Raw genomic sequence first — 18,606 nt, 5'->3', positions numbered from 1 at the left:
CGCTGCCATCCGGGGCTGCCTTGGGCAAAACGCTGCCGGCAGCTGAGGGAGGCGATGGCTCCTCTCTCCTCGGCACTGCTGGGGCCACGCTTGAGTACCGGGGACACGTCCTGACTCCCCAGTTTCCCATCCGTGTCATTGGTTTGTCCCCTGAGCTGGGAGACAAGGACGCTGAGCAAAGAATCGCAACGGAAATATATTATTTTATATTTTGGATAAGCACACGGCTGTTCCCTTGCCTAGTCCATGGCAGATGCTGCTGCAGAGAAAAGCAGCTCAGATCTGTGCCTGATCAGCGACTCTTGCTCACATAATCGCTGAGTGCTTGTCCTGGGCTGGATCCGAGCACCCTGGTCCCACGCAGGTGCTGCAGACAAGTGATCAGTGCTGCAGGAAAGTTCATTGTTCAGAACCCAGGCCCTCTATAGGGAGTGGAATTTCTCCAGGATTCTGGCTGATTGCACCACTGGCCATGGGTCAGTGCCTGGTTTCATTGAAGGATAAATCATGGATCCTATTTTCTCTTCTTATGGGGCATTTCTGCCTGAAATATAAGGAAGAGATAGAAGGAGAACTTGCCCTTGCTGTCGGATAATTAACCATCCCCCTAACGAGTTTCTGTGGTGGATATGCCCTTTTCAGATCTTTGTAGCATATCCTGATTTGTTCTGCACATGTTTAAGGGGATGACTTGCTTATGGGACGTTTTCGGAAATGCAATAATGGAGATGTCCTGAATCAATCCCATGTACTTTCAAGCTGCACCTGCTGGTAAGGCCAGAATGCAAATGTAGAGCACAGAAATTTAATTTGTGGCATGTGCAGACACAGCACTTCTTCTGTGATTTGGGTGATTGCTTAAATTTAGAGTTTTCTCTGTTTTGCCTCCTGTTTGACCTATTTATTGGATTTCCTAATACTGAAGGTGTTTTGAGAACAATGAACACTTTGGCCAGAAGGTAGCAGGAGAGATCAGAGAAAGAAGTTCAGTTTAAATCAATAGACCTAACCATACCAGGAACAATATTAGTATTTCAGAACACAGAAAAGTCAGATAATACCCAGCAGATGCAGGAATATTTTTAATGCTGTATGAGATGAGAGAAGGATTCAGTGGTACAAAAAGCTGTTGAATATTGCCCATCCTCATGGAGTCCCTCACGATGCTTTCCCATGTAACCTCTTGGAGAGGGATTTATTCTTTCAGGATGCTTTTAATGTTCTCTGCCACAGGAGAGAGCTCTCACCTATTTGACTTGCTCAGCAGGACAGACGTCAGATACCACACTCTGTGTGTGAGGCTCCCCAAGAGCAGGGATAATAAATGTGTTAGAGTTGGAAATTTTCCTCTAATTCCTTGAAATGTTTTATTGTTTTTCAACTTGTAGATGGTCTGGTCACTGAAACTGTGAGCAAAACCAAAACATCTCCTACATTTTTAGTGGCAGAGAATGAAGGCACTACTTTATTTTGGCCAGGATGTGGAACAGAAATCATTTCATTCACACTGCCCAGGTTGTGCAGAGAAAATGCTTCCGTCACACAAGGTTTTCAGTGGATTTTTCCTGTGCTTATACAGTGAAAACCCAGGGAAATTCATTGTTTCAGTGTTCCCTGGTCCTGTTACACAGTTTGTAGTATTTGATTCTCTATTGATCCCTTCACCTTCAATGTTATTTCAGTTCTCATTCTTGGTTCTCTCCCCTCTCTTTTCCCATACCAAGTGTCTCTGACCATGCCAGAGGTGATGTTTGGAGTTTATGTTCATTAATGGTTGTTATCTTTTGTGCATCTTCTGTGCTGCTCCCAGTCTGCTGAGATGTTCAGCTCAGGGCTGCAGTGCTGAAACAGTCCCTTGAAAAGGAACTTCAGTTCCTTTCCCCCTGGGCAAAGGTGAACAAAGCCCCTGACTGAAGGTATATAGGGAAATGTTAAACTTCTTCTCATTTCCCTCAGTATGAGAAAGGTATCACAGAAATGCAGAACGACTGAGGTTGGAAGGGACCTCTGGAGGTGATTGGGTCTGCCCTGCTGTGGCAGGAGTGTCTGGAGCTGTTTGCCAAGGACCATGTCCAGGTGGCTTTTGAATATCTCCAGGGACAGTGGCTGAGCCTCTGGAGATTTTCAAAGGCTGTCTGAGCACAATAACACATGGAAACAAATGAATTTGCATGAGAATAGATAACTGTAAAAATGTACTGTTCCAATAAATTCTACTTATGATCATCCTCCATTATTGTTTATCATGGGATCTCTTACGGGACAATATTGTTTTTTCAGATGTCAGGATAATTCCACATGCAAATGTGTTTCTTTGAACAGAGGGGATTTTAATGTGCAGCAGAGTATCTCTACAAAACTCTCCTCAACTGGTATCAGCGGGGAGAGCTGCAGATTCTCTCCTCTTCTGTGGAATTACCCACACTACCACAATCTCACTATTGCACTGGAAACAATTCTATTCTCCTGTTTTTTTGAGCTGCATGTTCTGCATGGCAAATGCCAAGTGCAAAGCCACTGCTGAGTGGGGCAGTCTGGGGCCCTGCCATGAAAGGAGGGCTTTAGGTCAATGAAACACTCACTGTCAGAGGTGTCAGCAAAAGCAGCTTTAATACAAATGTACCAAAGCCTGGCACAGTCCAACAGCAACACTCACTCTGCAGTTCTGATACAGGGATGGAACAGGGACAGGAACATCGAATTAGAATTGATTTGGAATGATTGATGTGGAGGCTGGGGACAGGAAAAAGGGTTGAGCTGTAAAAGGAAATCCCTCCCATTGAGTGATGAGGTACAGAAAGGACCACCCTGCTTTCTAAACTCCTTCTCAGAGCAGGTGTGGATGGATCCAGTCCTGGTCCCAGACTTCATCAGGACTTTATAACTATGGGATTATACCAGCACTTAATCATTGACTTTTCCCTCCTATGCATCTGATTCCACTGTTTTTGTCTAAAGGAGTATTCTAAAAATATAAATCTGCCTGAGAGACTGGGAAAAGGTGTGAAATGCTTGAAAAAATGATTCTGGGTGTCATTGGAAAATCAGGATAAAAATCCTGGTGAATGACTCCCCCTGAATTGTGCTGTGGTGGCAGAATGCACTAAATGAGCATTTCACTGGATTTGGATTTGCCGTGCACATTTCCCACAGCTGCTGCAAGGGCTGAGGGTCTTCTCTGGGTGTCTGCAGGGCCTGAGGCTCTGACCTGAGCAAGCTGAATGCAGCACATCTTGCTGTGTGCTGTGCAAGGCTCTCTTGCAGGCAGCAGGATCTCAGCCAGGGGCAGAAAAGCCTTATTTCCCCTGCAGGATGTGGTTAACTTGTTTTCTCAAAAGCAGGGGAGGGTTAATGCTGCCTGCTGTAAGTGAGTCACAAATGGTGACCACAGCATCCTGCCTGTAGCTTGTGAGAGGGGGATGAGCTGGGGAAGGTGTGAGCTGGGCTGTGTTAGGTAAGAATCAAATTGCCATGGAAACTATCACTCCATCAAACCACCCGAAATTACTTCCTGGTGGCCCCTTGCTAGAACAAGCTGGATTTCAGCAATCTCTGTCCCAGGTTCAGAGAAAAAGCACAGAAAACCCACAGCATTTTGGTCTAGAAAAACTTTATTTTTGTCACTGCTGCAGGAGTATAAAATGCACATGAGATATATTTGGCATAAGAAATACAGACTTAATAAAGAAATGGGCTTGAATTCCCTCAGCAGCACTACTGCAGTGGCACAGGCAGTAACACAACATGCCTGGGAAAGGCGCTTTTAAAAGCCCAGATATCTTGAGTGAGCATTGGAGTTTTCAAAGCTATTGAAGCAGCTTGGACACTTGTGTGCAAATGCCACAGGAGTGGGGAGATACTTAGCAGGAGCATGAGGATAAATCCAGTCCCCTCAGTTCTCAGAGGAGAGCAAACAGCAAAAGCATTTCAAACTGTTCAGTGTAAATCATCTGGCCAGGCAGGAGTGAAGAGTGTTCAATGTCTTCAGGGGAAGCTGCTGCCTTGTGTCCTGGCTGGTCTCTGTCACTGCTCTGGCCCTGCTTGTTCAAGCCCCTTGTGCTGCTGGTTCACGTTCTTTCCTGCTCTTCCTTGGGCTCCTCTCGCCTTCATTCCCCATGACTGGAACTGCAAAAGGGGGTTTAAACTACATTTAATGAAACTGGGCCTAGGAACCAGTGTTTGATAGCTGTGAGCTCCCTCACCTCAGAGAAGAAACAGCTTGATACTCATGAGGGTGTTGATGGCGATGCTCTTTGCCAGCAGGACTCTCAAACCCAGCACAGCCATGGACAGCATGTTCACTCTCTGCCCTTCAGCATCTGCTCAGGGACCAGAAAAGAGCAGAGAGATCATGGTCTAGGTGTTGCTGGTGTGATCTTGGCAGAAAGTGGGACAATGCCCAGGGGATGGTGTCAGGGACAGGAAGAGCAGCAAAGGAACAGACGATAGAGAACATGGCAACAACAGGGGAGCCCAGGGTCTGTCTCTGCTGCTTTTGGCTCCCTGGGGCTTGTGTGTCACTGCAGGAGCAACCTTGCAACAGCAGCTTGTGTCTGGTGAAGGTGTTGTGTTCTGCCTCCTGTGGGCTGGAGCAAATCCATTTCCATGCCTTTATCCCCCAAGCAGCAATGCTCCTTCACCACCTGTTTGGGTAACTCACCTTGTGCTGAGGGCTCTGTGCTGTTGCAAACCCTCTCACTGGGCCCTGCCACTGGTTCTTCAGCCTCCTCTTCTGTGGCATGTTAAAGAAAAGGTATATTAAACTATATCCACGTTTTTTACAGGATTACAGGAAATGTTCATGTGACATTTCCTGTAGGAACTTGAGGAAAGTTGGAACTCAGATACTCAGTCATTTATTCTAACATTAATTTCAGGTGTCAATTTCTCCATGCAACCGCAGGAAACAGAAATATTCCTGCATTGTTTTGGTTTTACTATTTGAAACTCCTTCAGGACTGCAAAAACCATCCTGCAAACTATAACAATTTATTTAGTTTAAAAACCCTCACAGCACACCCTATCTTTAACTTTTTGCAGGATTTAGATAGGCTGTTCCAGCTTGTGCTGCAGAAGGTTTGTTGCTACAGGGTAAAATATTTATAAGGAAATGCACATTTTGAACAAATGGATTGTGTCTTCCCTCTTCTCCCCAAAAAAGGTATCTCCAAGTAATTAAATGGTTGAAACCATTTCTTTCAGATGCTTTGAAACATCTTTCAGCTCTCCCTGCAGAAATCCCCAAAGCCTTTCTCATTTCTGCTGGCTGCCCAGGGCATTGCTGTCAAGAAGGAGAACACAAAGCCCCACAGGCCACTGTCTCCAGAAACAAGTGACAGCTGTGCCACCAAACTGTACCTGGCCGTGCTGTCATCGTGCTGCTGTCGAATTTGGCCGTGCAGGTCACCTCTGTGTCGTTTGTCACACTGACCACTTGAATTGCATTGTACAGCCCCTCTGGTGTCAAAATGGATGTGCTCTGTTCATACACGACCTCCTTAGAGGGCATCTCCAAGCTGATGCTCTTTGTCTGAATATTCCTTGCCAAACAAGCTGCTTTGCCAGGACTGCCACCTTCTTCCAGTTTCTTTGATTTCATCACAATGATTTCAGGTTCATGAATTTTTGAAATATCTGTAAAGAAAAGCATGGTTTGGAGAGGTTTTTATTCCAGATTTGCCCATGTGCTGAATGATCGAAAATTCTCATGTACTCCAGCTGTGACTAATTTGTAACATTCTCATTTACTGTCTTTGGGGTTATCATTCCTTCCCAATAGAGGTGCAAGTAATGAAGGATGATTGCTTAAACTCCCAGCCAGCTGTGTTGCACAAAAACTATTGGTGTGAAAAGAATTTAGTAGCCAAGAAATCATTGCGATACCATGATTAAAAAAAAATTACTTTTCCTCCAGATCAGGGTTTTTATGGAGAATAAATGGTCATAAAAAAAAACATTGTCAGAACTTAACTCAGATTAACAATTTGAATTAGAGTAAAAACATGGAACTCAAAGGAAACCTCCAGCAGTGTTCCTTGCCAGAAAGGGCTCAGCTTATGAAGGGCTGTCACACACATCCACTAAGATTTATGTGTTTGCTTTGGCAGGAGCACCCTGAGGGGTCTCTTGGGTAAGGAGAGGTGCTTGAGGCTTTTAATTTTCCATGGTGTCTGCCTTGCAGGTGGGTCAAGAGATCCCTCAGGTCTAACATTTGTTCATCCCGGGGTACTGATGGAAGTTTGATCAAGGGGCTCTGATTTTACACCCTTTCCCCATCAGCCCTATGGCACTGCTGAGGAACTGAGGTGAAGCCAAATCGTGCTCTGCCACAACTTCATGGGTCAGCTCTCCTGACCAAACAGGCAGAACTACACACTTGTCCACACCTACAGCAACCAGACACCCAACACAAACCAAACATTTCCTTCCCAGGTGTTGTACCACGGCTGGCCAGAGCCTGTCAGTCCTGTGCATTCTGTGTTCCCTGAGAAGACCTTGAAAGGCTTTTCATGTGGTCTCCTCTCCAGGCTCCCAAACAGCCAGAATGCAAACAAGCTGCTTCTCTGCAATAACTCCTGGGGCTAGATCTTCAGCACGAAATATTGTACACAGTGCAATTATATTTCAGAGAGCAGAAGATCTGTTTTATCTGACCACAGAAGCCTCATTTGAGTCCCAGTACTTTGCATTTTGTGACAATTCAGCCATGAAATCCTATCACGTCCTTGCTTCCAGAAGGGATTTGTGGTTTATGTTCTGAAATTTTTTTTGGACAAAAACTTGTACTTCACTTTCGTCTTCTAAAGTCAAAGGAGGAGTCCTGAATTCTAAAATGTAATTGGCCTAAAATAATTTTGGATGTTCTTGCAGTACATTAAAGACCTCTGAAAGAGCAGCAGCAATTCCTGAGGGATTCACCTGAATCTTTAGGACAACAGAGATAAACATCAGAAACCCCTGTGACACCCCAACATTCACATTCCTGTAAAAAACCTCAGGGAGACATCAGCCTTTATTGTACCTCATGGAATTCCAAATAAAGATAAAAACAACTAAGGTTTCTTGTAATCCCTACTCCACACATTGGTCTTTTCAGAGCCCACACAACTTGGCAGCCAATTGTCTTTCATGCCAGGAGGTCTTGGATATGAGGCACTTGTGAGAATATAAGCCCAAGGCTATTTAACCTCCTTCCACCTCTTTCCCCAGGGATTAGTGTAATTACTTACCTGGGGACACTGTCAGTGTGGTGCCCGTGTCAAACCAGAACTGCTCAAAGCAGGCAGTCACAGATCTGTCTCAAAACTCCTCAGCACTGTGAGCTCTTCTCTGAGCTCTGCAGTCCTGCCCCAAGTCACTCAGTGCAAGTGCACTGGAGAATTGGACACTTGACAGGAAATTTGAGCCAGAGTGCTGCCCAAAGTGGGAAGAAGTTATCCCATGCTAAGCAGGGTCCTGCTGGTGTTTGGGGATCATGGAATAATGGTGCTACACAGAGTCAGCCCAGTTGTTCCTGGGAAAACTTCCTGAGCAAATCCAAGCTGCTGATTTGGCTTGAAAGCCTGGCTGGAGTGAGAGTGCACTCAAGGGATTATTGTAGATGAAAATCCATACAGTTAGCCCAAACCATTAAATTCCTTTTTTCACTTCCACCTCAATTTTAAATGAAATTTCGGAAATAAAGAAATATCACTTACTTGGTTGAACTGTGAGAGTCGTCCCCGGTCCAAATGTAAGCTTCTCTGTGCTCACATTGCTAAGACTCAGTCCAATAACTCACTCTTCCTTCAGAGTGTTCAAAAGTGTTGTAAAACAGGAGATGAAAAGCCAAATATGAGTCCTAATTGTGCAAGTCCATGAGATTATCCAGATGGAGAGTTACTCTTAAAAGTGGAAAGGAAAAGACTTTAATTGAATAGTTCAGTGATTTCAAATAGCTTGATTGAGTACAGAATTTTCAACTTCTCCCTTTCTTCTACCCATGAGCTCTTTTATATATCCCGGATAAAAGGCAATATAGAAATAATTTTGTATTTCTCTTCTTATTCATTACAGTCACCCATCTCCTTTCTTTCCCAAAATATCATATCCTTTTCCTTGCTTTTTGTTTTTGTACAGGTGCCTATGCTGTTTATATCATTGTGGTACCTAGTCCAAAACACAGTGATATATTTCATAGCAAAAACTATCTCTATTTCACTACAAAGAATTTTGGATTGTACAGGCAGTCACATGACTTCTTCAGTGGTTTTACACCCAACGTACCACCTGAAGAAACACCATATGGCTTTCAAGGAAGGATATAAAAAAATATCAGAAAGGTTAAGTTGTAAACGGGAACTTGGGGATAACATGAAACCTCGGGAAATTCTGAGGGAGTTAATCTGGACAGAAAGCAGGTAAATAGCCAGTACTTCTGGTGTTATTTCAAAGCATTTCTTTCAATGCACTCTGTTCCCCAACTTCTATTCATGTGGGCATTAGTGGTAGTGTGACAGGGGTCCTGGAGCGTGGCAGTCTGGGTCTGGGGGCGTTGGGAGGAGTGAATTAAAAGCAGAGGAATCAGGAGGATGGGAAACTGCCCAAATGACCTTCCAATAGGGAAGATCAGGTGACCTTCCAGCCCAGCGTCGAATACACCCAGGGATCCTCAAGCATGGACCTAGTTCAGATGCCAGTGTCTCTCTTTGCCTCTGTCTGGCTGTTGCTCTGGGATTTCCCAGGTGAGCAAGGAAATAGATGTACTCTTTGTGAGTTTGTGGCTGCTCCAGCTGTTGCCTCACACAGGGGGTGGTGGCTGTCCTAGTTTGAAAGACAGGTGTCTGACAAGGAAGGTGGGAACCTCCCTTGGAATGGAAAACATTATCCTCTTCCCTCTGAATTATTGTAACTTTAAAATTAGGGGCTTTCAGGCACAGACATGAGAAAAGGAACACGAGTTCTTTACCAGTGTGTATGTGTATAAGAAGGCAAAAAAACAGCACCAGCAGCAGCACCAAACAGACCCAGACACCAGTCCCAGCTGCTCTGGGCTGCAGGCACATTCCCCTTGGGTGCAGTTCCGGGCACAGCCAGCAGGGGCGCTGTGCCACGAGCTCGGCCTTCTCTCTCCATGTGGGAAATGGGGGCTCAGTGGTAGGAGAGATGGAGACATGGAGAGATGAAAAAGAGCGTTTCTTTATAAACACAAAGGAGGAGCCAGACTCAGTGCCCTCTGCCGTTCCAGCTGCTGCTCTGGAGCTCTTGCAGCAGATTATTTTGCAGTCCAGAGGGACACTGACACTGGCTGCTCCTCAGGATCTGTAAAGAGAGCCCCTTCTCCATCCCTTGGGTCTGTAAAGAGAGCCCCTTCTCCATCCCTTCCCCCACTGAGCCCCCATTAACAGTGTGAAAAGGCGGCCGAGCTGGCGCCACAGCGCCCCCTGCTGGGCAATCATCGCACCCGCCCTGCCCGGCCGGGAGCCAGCAGCGCCCCTGCTGGCTGAGCCCGGAACTGCACCCAAGGGGAAAGTGCCTGCAGCCCAGAGCAGCTGGGGCTGGGGTCTGGGTCTGTTTGGTGTCACTGCTCGTGGTGGTGTTTGTTTGAGTTAGTGAGAAAAAACGTCCACTTTTAACATTTTCAAGATTTATTAAACTTTAACCAATATAACAAAAGTCTGAATGAGAAAAAAGATACGGCTCCAGGAGAGGATGGAGCACACAATATCTACCCCTGCACAGTCCATGTAACTGAACTGTTTTCTAGGCCATAACAAAGAACTTTGTCCAGAGGGTTCCCAAGGAAGTCAGTGCTGTGAGCACAACTGAATGAAGAATGCACAACTTCCACCTTCATACCCACTCTGACCCTCTGTCTCACTGTAGAATGCTGTAAACATGGCTAAGCAAGATTCCCACTTCCCACAGTCAAGCTCAGTGTCCTGAGAAAGGAGGGCTGGGAGGTGCAGCAGAGGCCAGAGCAGAGATGACCCTGCTGCCCACGCTGAAGGTCAGGATGATGCAGGAGATGTTAAGTGATGGTGGAGCAGATATTGACCCTTCAGTGCATAGGGTTCCCTAGACAGAAGTAACTGGACATGTCCTGAGCAGATCTCAGACTCCATGCAGAGCTCATGTTGGAGCTGCTCCTGACAGGAGCTGTGGTCTCATGGAATAAGTAGCCCATGTCAGAGCAGCTTTTCTGGGACAACCTGCAGGTACCCACACTGAAGCAGTCTGTTCCTGAAGGACTGCACTGTGAACTACAGACCCACAATGCAGGAGTTTGTGAAGAACTGCAGACAATGCTAAGAACCAAAGTTGAAAAATTCCGGGAGAAATATATTTTGTGGGGTGGACTCCACACTCAGGCAGGGAAGGGAATGAGAGGGAAGAAGTGGCAGACAAAATGTGCTATGAACTGACAGTTTCATTCCCCATCCCTGTGCAGTGACTGGGCAGATCAGGTTTTTTTAGATTTGTACTTTTTTTCTCCTTATCCTATTCTGATTTGATTCACAAAAACTTAAATTAATTTCTCCAAGTCCATGTGTTTGCGCATGGTAGCACTGCAAGGACAGCTCTCTGTTCTTATCTCAACCCAAAAGCCTTAATTGCGTATTTTCCTCCTGTTTATTTGAGAAGCTGCACTGAGAGAACAGCTTGCTGGGCTCCTGCAGGACAATCAAAATCATCTCACCACAACTTCTCAATTTCTTCTTCCTCATCAGGTGTTCTGTAGCAGCCACCCAGAGCAATGTCATCCCTGCTGATCTGCTTTTGCTAAACAGCCTGGCTACATCCACCACAGCACTCTGGCAGCTACAGCAACACATCTCCATCATCCCATGGCTCTGCAGCCAAGGCACAGAGCAAAAATGAGGCTGTGCTGGACAGGAGCCCAGGCAACGTGCACTAAACCTACACTTGCCCAGACAGCCTGGGCAGTTGCCAGAACAGATCCTCCTGCACCATAAATGGCAGCAGCCCTTCTCCCAGCCCTCCCTCCATTGCCTTTTAGTGCCACCAAGTCACAGGGATGTTTCCTACACCTGCCATTGCCTGACAAGAGCCCTGGGGAGCAGCTGCTAGAAAGAAATGCTGAGATATCAGCCTTCCACACCTGTTAGTTTTTGATCCATTCTGCTACAGAGCTGCTCCAGGGTGATTCTTGCTGCACAGTAATACGTGGCTGAATCCTCTTGCTTTGCTGCCAGGATCTGCAGTGTGAAGCTGTTCTTGGAGATCTCCTCTGTTCCCTTAAAGCGATCTTGGAAACCTTCTCCATAATAATGACCCACCCTGTAAATCCATTCCAGAGAGCCCCGTGGGCCCTGACGGTACCAGTACATGTAGTAGCTGCCCATGGAACCCCCCTTCATGCTGCACTGGAAGGTGCCTGGATCTCCCTCTCGCACCGTCAGTTCCCTGGGGTGCTGCTCCAAGGCCACCTGGCCAGTGACTGCTGCAGAGAGCAAGAACAAGCCACAGTCACTGCAAGATTCAGCAGAGCTCAGGGCAATGCTGGTGGGGCTTTGGACTGGCACTGCACCAGTGGGAGGACAAAATCCTCCTCTTTGAAGCTAGCTGAAACAGATGGGCAGAGCTGGTAGGAGCTATCAAGGGTCACAAGGAAGGACATGCCACATTTCCCTTCCTCCTTTTTCCTGTCAGACAGGAAGCTTTTTCTGATTTTCCCCAAAGAACCACAAAGCATTTGCACCATGGCTTGACAAACCCCTTTATCATTGCCAAGGCAGGAGGGTGAGGAACCCACTCTGCTGTCCCCGAAAGGACACCCTCCAGGTGAGCCCAGCAGAGACACAGGCCTGTCACAGGCCATGGGGCTTGTGCCCTGTGCTGCCATCCTGCAGCTGGTGTGTGCCAGAGGGGCCGCAGTGCCCCAGGAGCAGAGTGTCCAGTGCCAGGGCAGAGCGCTGGGTCCCAAGCTCTGAGTGCAGCAGGGAGGTGCCCTGCGTGTGCCCAGGCTGCAGAGGAGGCAGCTTGGATGGAGGTGACGAGCTGACAGGCACAAGAGGAGCAGGGCTGCTCTCAGCGTGCTCCACAGGCACGGCTGGGCAGCTGCAGCCGGGGAACAGGTGCGGCTGCAAGCGCCCAGCACAGCTGCCCAGAGCCCTGCAGAGCACAGGGCTCAGCTCCTGGGGCCAGCAGCCCTTCCCTGCACTTACCTACAATGGGCAATAAGCCCACGCACAGGGCACTCCACATGGCCAGGCCGCTCTGGCTCGCCTCTCTCCACCTTCTCTGTGCCTGCACAACAGCTCTGCCCACACCTGCCCTGCCTGTGCCTCTGGCACTGCTCTCAGGGCCAGTCCCTCCTGCTCCCTCCCTCTGCTTGTGACAGCACTGAGGGGAGAGGTGGGGCAGGAGGAGCACTACTTGAAGCTCTCTGTGCCCTCCTGGCTGTCTCTCATTCTGCATGCTGCAAGAACAGACTGTTTGTTGGGCAGGAAATGCTGTGCTGGCCTAAAGGGGACGTGTTTCTCTGCAGCCAGCCCTGCCCTTTCTCTCAGCAAGTCTTGCATGCTGCTGCTGCTGCTGGGAATTTGCAGCTAACCAGGGTGGCTGTCAGCTTGTCCTTCCCCTGGTTCCCTGGTCCTGGCTCTGCTGAGCTGCTGCTCCCACATGGGACAGCCCAGGATCCCAGCTGGGCTTGGCCAGGGCACCCCTAAGCCAAAGTGCTCCTCACCTGCTCCCTGCACTCTGGCCCAGCCCCCTACTCCCTCCCAGTGATGACACTTCTCCAGCTGCCTCCTCCTGCCAAAGCCCTCCTGGACCCCTGCCCATCAGCAAAGGCAGCCCAGGACTCTGCAGGGACCAGGCTGCTCAGCAGAGCCAGGACACTCCCTGCCCTGTGTCCTCCTCCTCCTCAGCAGGAACCCAGGGCTCTCCCTGTGACCACAGACTGGGACAGCTCTGAGCCCTGGCAGTGTCATTGTCCTGACTGCCACCACTCTTCTGGCAGCATTGCCCACTCCACAGACTGTCTGCATCCTCACCCTCCTCCCTCTTTCCCTGGGTACTTGGACATGGTGCCTTGTGCTGGGGATCGTTAATACTGGGGTGGAAGGGGGAATGGGGAGGGTAGAGAAGCTCACTGAGAATGGGGGCTTGAGGCTGGGAATGGGAGCTGTTGGGTGCATGGCCAGGGAGGATTTGATTAGTCTGGGAATGCCTGGGGTTGGGCAATAAGCAGGGATGGGACACAGCAGCTACACTACTGCCAACTTGGCAAAGGAGTATTCCACACTGGAATACACGGTTCTCAGAAATAAAGCTCAGGGAAAGGAGGAAAGCGGACATTCGAAGACATGGCCTTTGTCTTCCCAAGGAATCATCCTGTACAAGAAAGACCTTTTTTCCTAGAAATGGCTAAAAACCTACCCATTGATGGAAAAGTAGGACGAATTTTTTTTTATTGTCTTGTTGACTCTGCTTTCTTTGTTTTTCATCTGGTGATGTGGAACACCTCTCCACGTTAAAAAATTGTCATTTGTGAATCCGTTTACCATAAAGCAGCAGAAGCTGCTAGGGGTTGTTTTAAGTGTTGAGGTTGTCATAAATGTACAGGGATATGAGGACAAGGCCTGGCTCTTGTCAGTGATGTCCATTGACAGGACAATGATCAGTGTGCACAAACACACAAAAATCACAAGAGGTTCTCAGTGAACATCAGAGAGAAATGCTCTTTCACAGTGTGACCGTGCCCAACCACTGGCACAGGGTGCTCAGGCACCTTCTGCAGTCTCCATGCTTGGAGATAATCACACAGTGTTTGGTGATGACACAGGGGAAGTGCACCCTGTGGAGAACTGAGGCTGGAGAGGGCTGATTCTGAAGGACAGCAGCTCCTGTGTAGGAGCCATGGTGCAGCCATTTGACTGCAGACTGGGAGGAAGGGAATAACAAGCACTAGAGAGGAAGGCCAGTGATTTATTGCAAAGAAATGATCCCACACATGATTTCCTGTTGTCCCCTTGGTTTTTGGAGGGAAGAGAGAGAGAATTCAGGACTGCTGCTTTGCAAATGAGCCTGGGAGCAAACAGGGATATGAGGAAGCAAGGCATTTTGTAATTGTCCACAATTCCACTCCTAATCAAACGGGAAATAAATCACAATCCCTGCAGTATGTAGTAAAAGCCAGGAATGTCTGTGGTGCACAGTGATGCCACCTGACTTGTTGCAAACAGCCTTGAGACCCATCAGCTCCCGGCCCCAGGGAACTCTCACCTTTCCCACATCGAACACAACCTCTGCCAGAGCCCGGAAGGTTTGTGTTAAAGCTCATCTGCATTTCCTGCTCCCGTGGGATGGCACAGAAGTACCGGGCAGAGTCCTGAGCTTGCAGGGACCGCAATGAGAGATAAGCCTCGGACCGGGAATTGTCCCGGGAAATCGTGGCCCGACCCTCCACTGCTGACCCGTAGAGCTGTGTACCGCCACTGGGAGAGCTGATATAGGACACCCACTTCAGGCTGGCCCCGCGTGCCTGGCGGTACCAGTGAACAAAATAATCCTGGAAGGTGAATCCGGACCCGCGGCAGGAGAGGGTCACGGAGTCCCCGGGCGCTCGCAGCCCTCCGCCGGCCTCCTGCAGCCTCGCCTGTGCCCAGAGCCCTGCGGAGGGAGAGCGCAGCAATCGGGCAGGGAGCGAGCACGGCCCGAGGGCGCTGTCCCGGGGTCCCGGTGCCCCCGGCCCGCCACAGCCACAGCCACAGCCCCTGTCCCTGTGTCTGCCCCGGCCTTTGCCCGTGTTGCCTACGCTGCCTCTGCTCCTGTCCTTTCCCCAGTCTCTGCCCTTGTCGAAGTCCCTGTTCCTGCTCCTGATTCAGCCTGCCACTGTCCCTGTCCCTGTCCCTGTCCCCGTCCCCGTCCCTTTTTCCTGTCCCTGTCCCTGTCCCCGTCCCTGTCCTCCTGTCCCCCTGTCCCCCTGTGTCCCTGTGTCCCTGTCCCCGTCCCTGTCCCTGTCCCCGTCCCTCCCTCCCCGCCCCGCTCGCTCCCTCCCCGCCCGGCTCTCACCTGCCGGCCACCAGGCCAAGGCCAAGGCCAGCAGCCCCGGCCCCAGCCCGGCCGCCATCGTGCCCGGCCCCGGCTCCGCGGCAGCCGCACAGGAGCCGAGCGGAGCCGCGCTCGGGCCGCTCCCGCCCGGCCCCGCCTCGCCGGGGCAGCGCCGGCGCCTCTGCCCGCCCCGACACACCCGCCCCGGGCCCCGGGCCCTGCCCCGGGCAGGAGCAGCGCCGGCCACGGCCGGGCCGCGGGCAGCGAGCGGCGCTGCGCCCTTGGAGAGCGCCTGGGGCCCGAGGGAGCCGAGCGCTCCGTGCCCAGCGCGCCCAGAAATTCGCCCTCGCAGCACAGAAGGTCGCTGCCATCCGGGGCTGCCTTGGGCAAAATGCTGCCCAATGGCAGCTGAGGGAGGCGATGGCTCCTCTCTCCTCGGCACTGCTGAGGCCACGCTTGAGTACCGGGGACACGTCCTGACTCCCCATTTTACAATCCCTGTCATTGGTTTGTCCCCTGAGCTGGGAAACAAGGACGCTGAGGAAAGAATCGCAAAGGGAATATATTATTTTATACTTTATCTAAGCACACGGCTGTGCCCTCACTGAGTCCATGGCAGATGCTGCTGCAGAGAAAAGCAGCTCAGATCTGTGCCTGATCAGCGACTCTTGCTCACATAATCGCTGAGTGCTTGTCCTGGGCTGGATCCGAACACCCTGGTCCCACGCAGGTGCTGCAGACAAGTGATCAGTGCTGCAGGAAAGTTCATTGTTCAGAACCCAGGCCCTCTACAGGGAGTGGAATTTCTCCAGGATCCTGGCTGATTGCACCACTGGCCATGGGTCAGTGCCTGGTTTCATTGAAGGATAAATCATGGATCCTATTTTCTCTTCTTATGGGGCATTTCTGCCTGAAATATAAGGAAGAGATAGAAGGAGAACTTGCCCTTACAGTCAGATAATTAACCATCCCTCTAACGAGTTTCTGTGATGGATATGCCGTTTTCAGCTCTTTGTAGCATATCCTGATTTGTTCTGCACATCTTTAAGGGGATGACTTGCTTATGGGAGGTTTTCAGAAATGCAATAATGGAGATGTCCTGAATCAACCTGTAGTTTTGCAATTGCACCTGCTGGTAAGGCTAGAATGCAAATGAAGAGCTAAGAAGATTAATTTGTGCCATGTGCAGACAAAACACTTCTTGTTGGGGTTGGGTGGGTGCTTAAATTTTAGGGTTTTCTCTGTTTTGCCTCCTGTTTGACCTATTTCCTGGATTTCATTAAACCGAAAGTGTTGTGAGAACAGTGAACACTTTGGCCAGAAGGTAGCAGGAGAGATCAGAGAAAGAAGTTCAGATCACATCAATAGATCTGATTTTACCATGACCCTTTTAGTATTTCAGAACACAAAACAGAGAAGTCAGATTATATCCAGCAGATGCAGGAATATTTTTAATGCTGTATGAGACAAGAGAAGGATTCAGTGGTACACAAAGCTGTTGAATATTGCCCATCCTCATGGAGTCCCTCACGATGCTTTCCCATGTAACCTCTTGGAGAGGGATTTATTCTTTCAGGATGCTTTTAATGTTCTCTGCCACTGGAGAGAGCTCTCACCTATTTGACTTGCTCAGCAGGACAGACGTCAGATACCACAATCCATGTGTGAGACTCCCCAAGAGCAGGGATAATAAATGTGTTAGAGGTGGAAATTTTCCTCAAATTCCTTGAAATGTTTTATTGTAGCTCACCTTGTGGGTGATCCTGCCATTGAAACTGTGAGAAAAAAATCTCCAAATTTTAGTGGCAGAGAATGAAGGCATTACTTTATTTTGGCCAGGATGTGCAACAGAAACCATTTAGTCCGCACACTGCACGGGTTCTGCAGAGAAAATGCTTCCGTCACACAAAGTTTTCACTGGATTTTTCCTGTGCTTATACACTGAAAGCCCGGGGAAATTCATTGTTTCAGTGTTCACTGGTCCCATTACACAATCTGTAGTATTTGATTCTCTATTGATCCCTTCACGTTTAATGTTATTTCAGTTCTCATTCTTGGTTCTCTCCCCTCTCTTTTCCCATACCAAGTGTCTCTGACCATGCCAGGGGTGATGTTTAGAGTTGGTGTTCATTAATGTTTGTTATCTTTTGTGTATCTTCTGTGCTGCTCCCAGTCTGCTGAGATGTTCAGCTCAGGGCTGCAGTGCTGAAACAGTCCCTTGAAAAGGAACTTCTGTTCCTTTCCCCCTGGGCAAAGGTGAACAAAGCCCCGAATGAAGGTATATAGAGAAATGTTAAACTTCTTCTCATTTCCCTCAGTATGAGAAAGGTATCACAGAAATGCAGAACGACTGAGGTTGGAAGGGACCTCTGGAGGTGATTTGGTCTGCCCTGCTGTGGCAGGAGTGTGTGGAGCTGTTTGCCAAGGACCATGTCCAGGTGGCTTTTGAATATCTCCAGGGACAGTGGCTGAGCCTCTGGAGATTTTCAAAGGCTGTCTGAGCACAATCACACATGGGCACAAATGAATTTGCATGAGAATAGATAACTGTAAAAATGTACTGTACCAATAAATTCTGCTTAGGATCATCAGCCTTATTTTGATATCATGGGATTCCCTTTCTGGACAATATTGTTTTTTCAGATGTCAGGATAATTCCACATGCAAATGTGCTTCTTTGAACAGAGGGGATTTTATTGTGGAGCAGAGTATCTCTACAAATCTCTCCTCAGCTGGGAGTGCTGCAGATTCTCTCCTCTTCTGTGGAATTACCCACACTAACACAATCTCACTATTGCACTGGAAACAATTCAATTCTCCTGTTTCCTTGAGCTGCATGTTCTGCATGGCAAATGCCAAGTGCAAAGCCACTGCTTAGTGGGGCAATCTGGGACCCTGCCATGAAAGGAGGGCTTTAGGTCAATGAAACACTCACTGTCAGAGGTGTCAGCAAAAGCAGCTTTAATACAAATGTACCAAAGTGTGGCACAGTCCAACAGCAATGCTCACTCTGCAGCTCTGATACAGGGATGGAACAGGGACAGGAATATCGAATTAGAATTGATTTGGAATGATTGATGTGGAGGCTGGGGACAGGAAAAGGGGTTGATCTGTGAAACGAAATCCCTCCCATTGAGTGATGAGGTACAGAAAGGACCCCCCGCTGTCTAAACTCCTTCTCAGAGGAGGTGTGGATGGATTCAGTCCTGGTCCCAGATTCATCATGACTTTATGACTATGGGATTATACCAGCACTTAATCATTGACCTTTCCCTCCTGTGCATCTGATTCCACTGTTTTTGTATAAGGGAGTATTCTCAGAGTATAAATCTGCCTGAGAGACTGGGAAAAGGTGTGGAGTGTTTGAGAAAGTGGTTCTGGCTGTCACTGGAAAATCAGGATAAAAATCCTGGTGAATGACTCCCCCTGAATTGTGCTGTGGTGGCAGAATGCACTAAATGAGCATTTCACTGGATTTGGATTTGCCATGCACATTTCCCGCAGCTGCTGCAAGGGCTGAGGGTCTTCTCTGGGTGTCTGCAGGGCCTGAGGCTCTGACCTGAGCAAGCTGAATGCAGCACATCTTGCTGTGTGCTGTGCAAGGCTCTC

The 18,606-nt window shown here is 48.9% G+C and overlaps 2 protein-coding genes and 1 gene segment (V, D, J or C); all 3 read right to left on the bottom strand.

The window, feature by feature from the left end:
* LOC130264135 (M1-specific T cell receptor alpha chain-like) overlaps window positions 1-18,606 on the bottom strand; it is a 215,500-nt gene that overhangs the window by 144,873 nt on the left and 52,021 nt on the right. The window lies entirely within an intron of this gene.
* Window positions 3,594-7,465, bottom strand: LOC130264147 (T cell receptor delta constant-like). The segment is given in 4 exon segments: window positions 3,594-4,319; window positions 4,661-4,732; window positions 5,359-5,634; window positions 7,230-7,465. Coding segments are annotated over 3 exon segments (429 nt in total).
* On the bottom strand, window positions 9,899-15,302 carry LOC130264138 (uncharacterized). Of its 2 annotated transcripts, XM_056512156.1 has the most exons (3): window positions 15,019-15,302; window positions 14,230-14,616; window positions 9,899-11,443 (listed from the first exon to the last, which is right to left on the bottom strand). In XM_056512156.1, exons 1-3 carry the CDS (start codon window positions 15,074-15,076, stop codon window positions 11,088-11,090), a joined length of 801 nt encoding a protein of 266 aa, XP_056368131.1. In that variant the 5' UTR covers window positions 15,077-15,302; the 3' UTR covers window positions 9,899-11,087. The 2 variants fall into 2 exon arrangements, 1 of the variants encoding a protein (XP_056368131.1); XR_008842424.1 differs by lacking the exons at window positions 14,230-14,616; window positions 15,019-15,302 and adding an exon at window positions 12,168-13,336 and having other exon boundaries at window positions 11,355-11,443.

Source organism: Oenanthe melanoleuca, chromosome 27 (assembly GCF_029582105.1).
Source record: "Oenanthe melanoleuca isolate GR-GAL-2019-014 chromosome 27, OMel1.0, whole genome shotgun sequence".
Classification (NCBI taxonomy): domain Eukaryota; kingdom Metazoa; phylum Chordata; class Aves; order Passeriformes; family Muscicapidae; genus Oenanthe; species Oenanthe melanoleuca.
The sequence above is the reverse complement of the archived record's forward strand: the minus strand, read 5'-3'. Positions and strand labels throughout refer to the sequence as shown.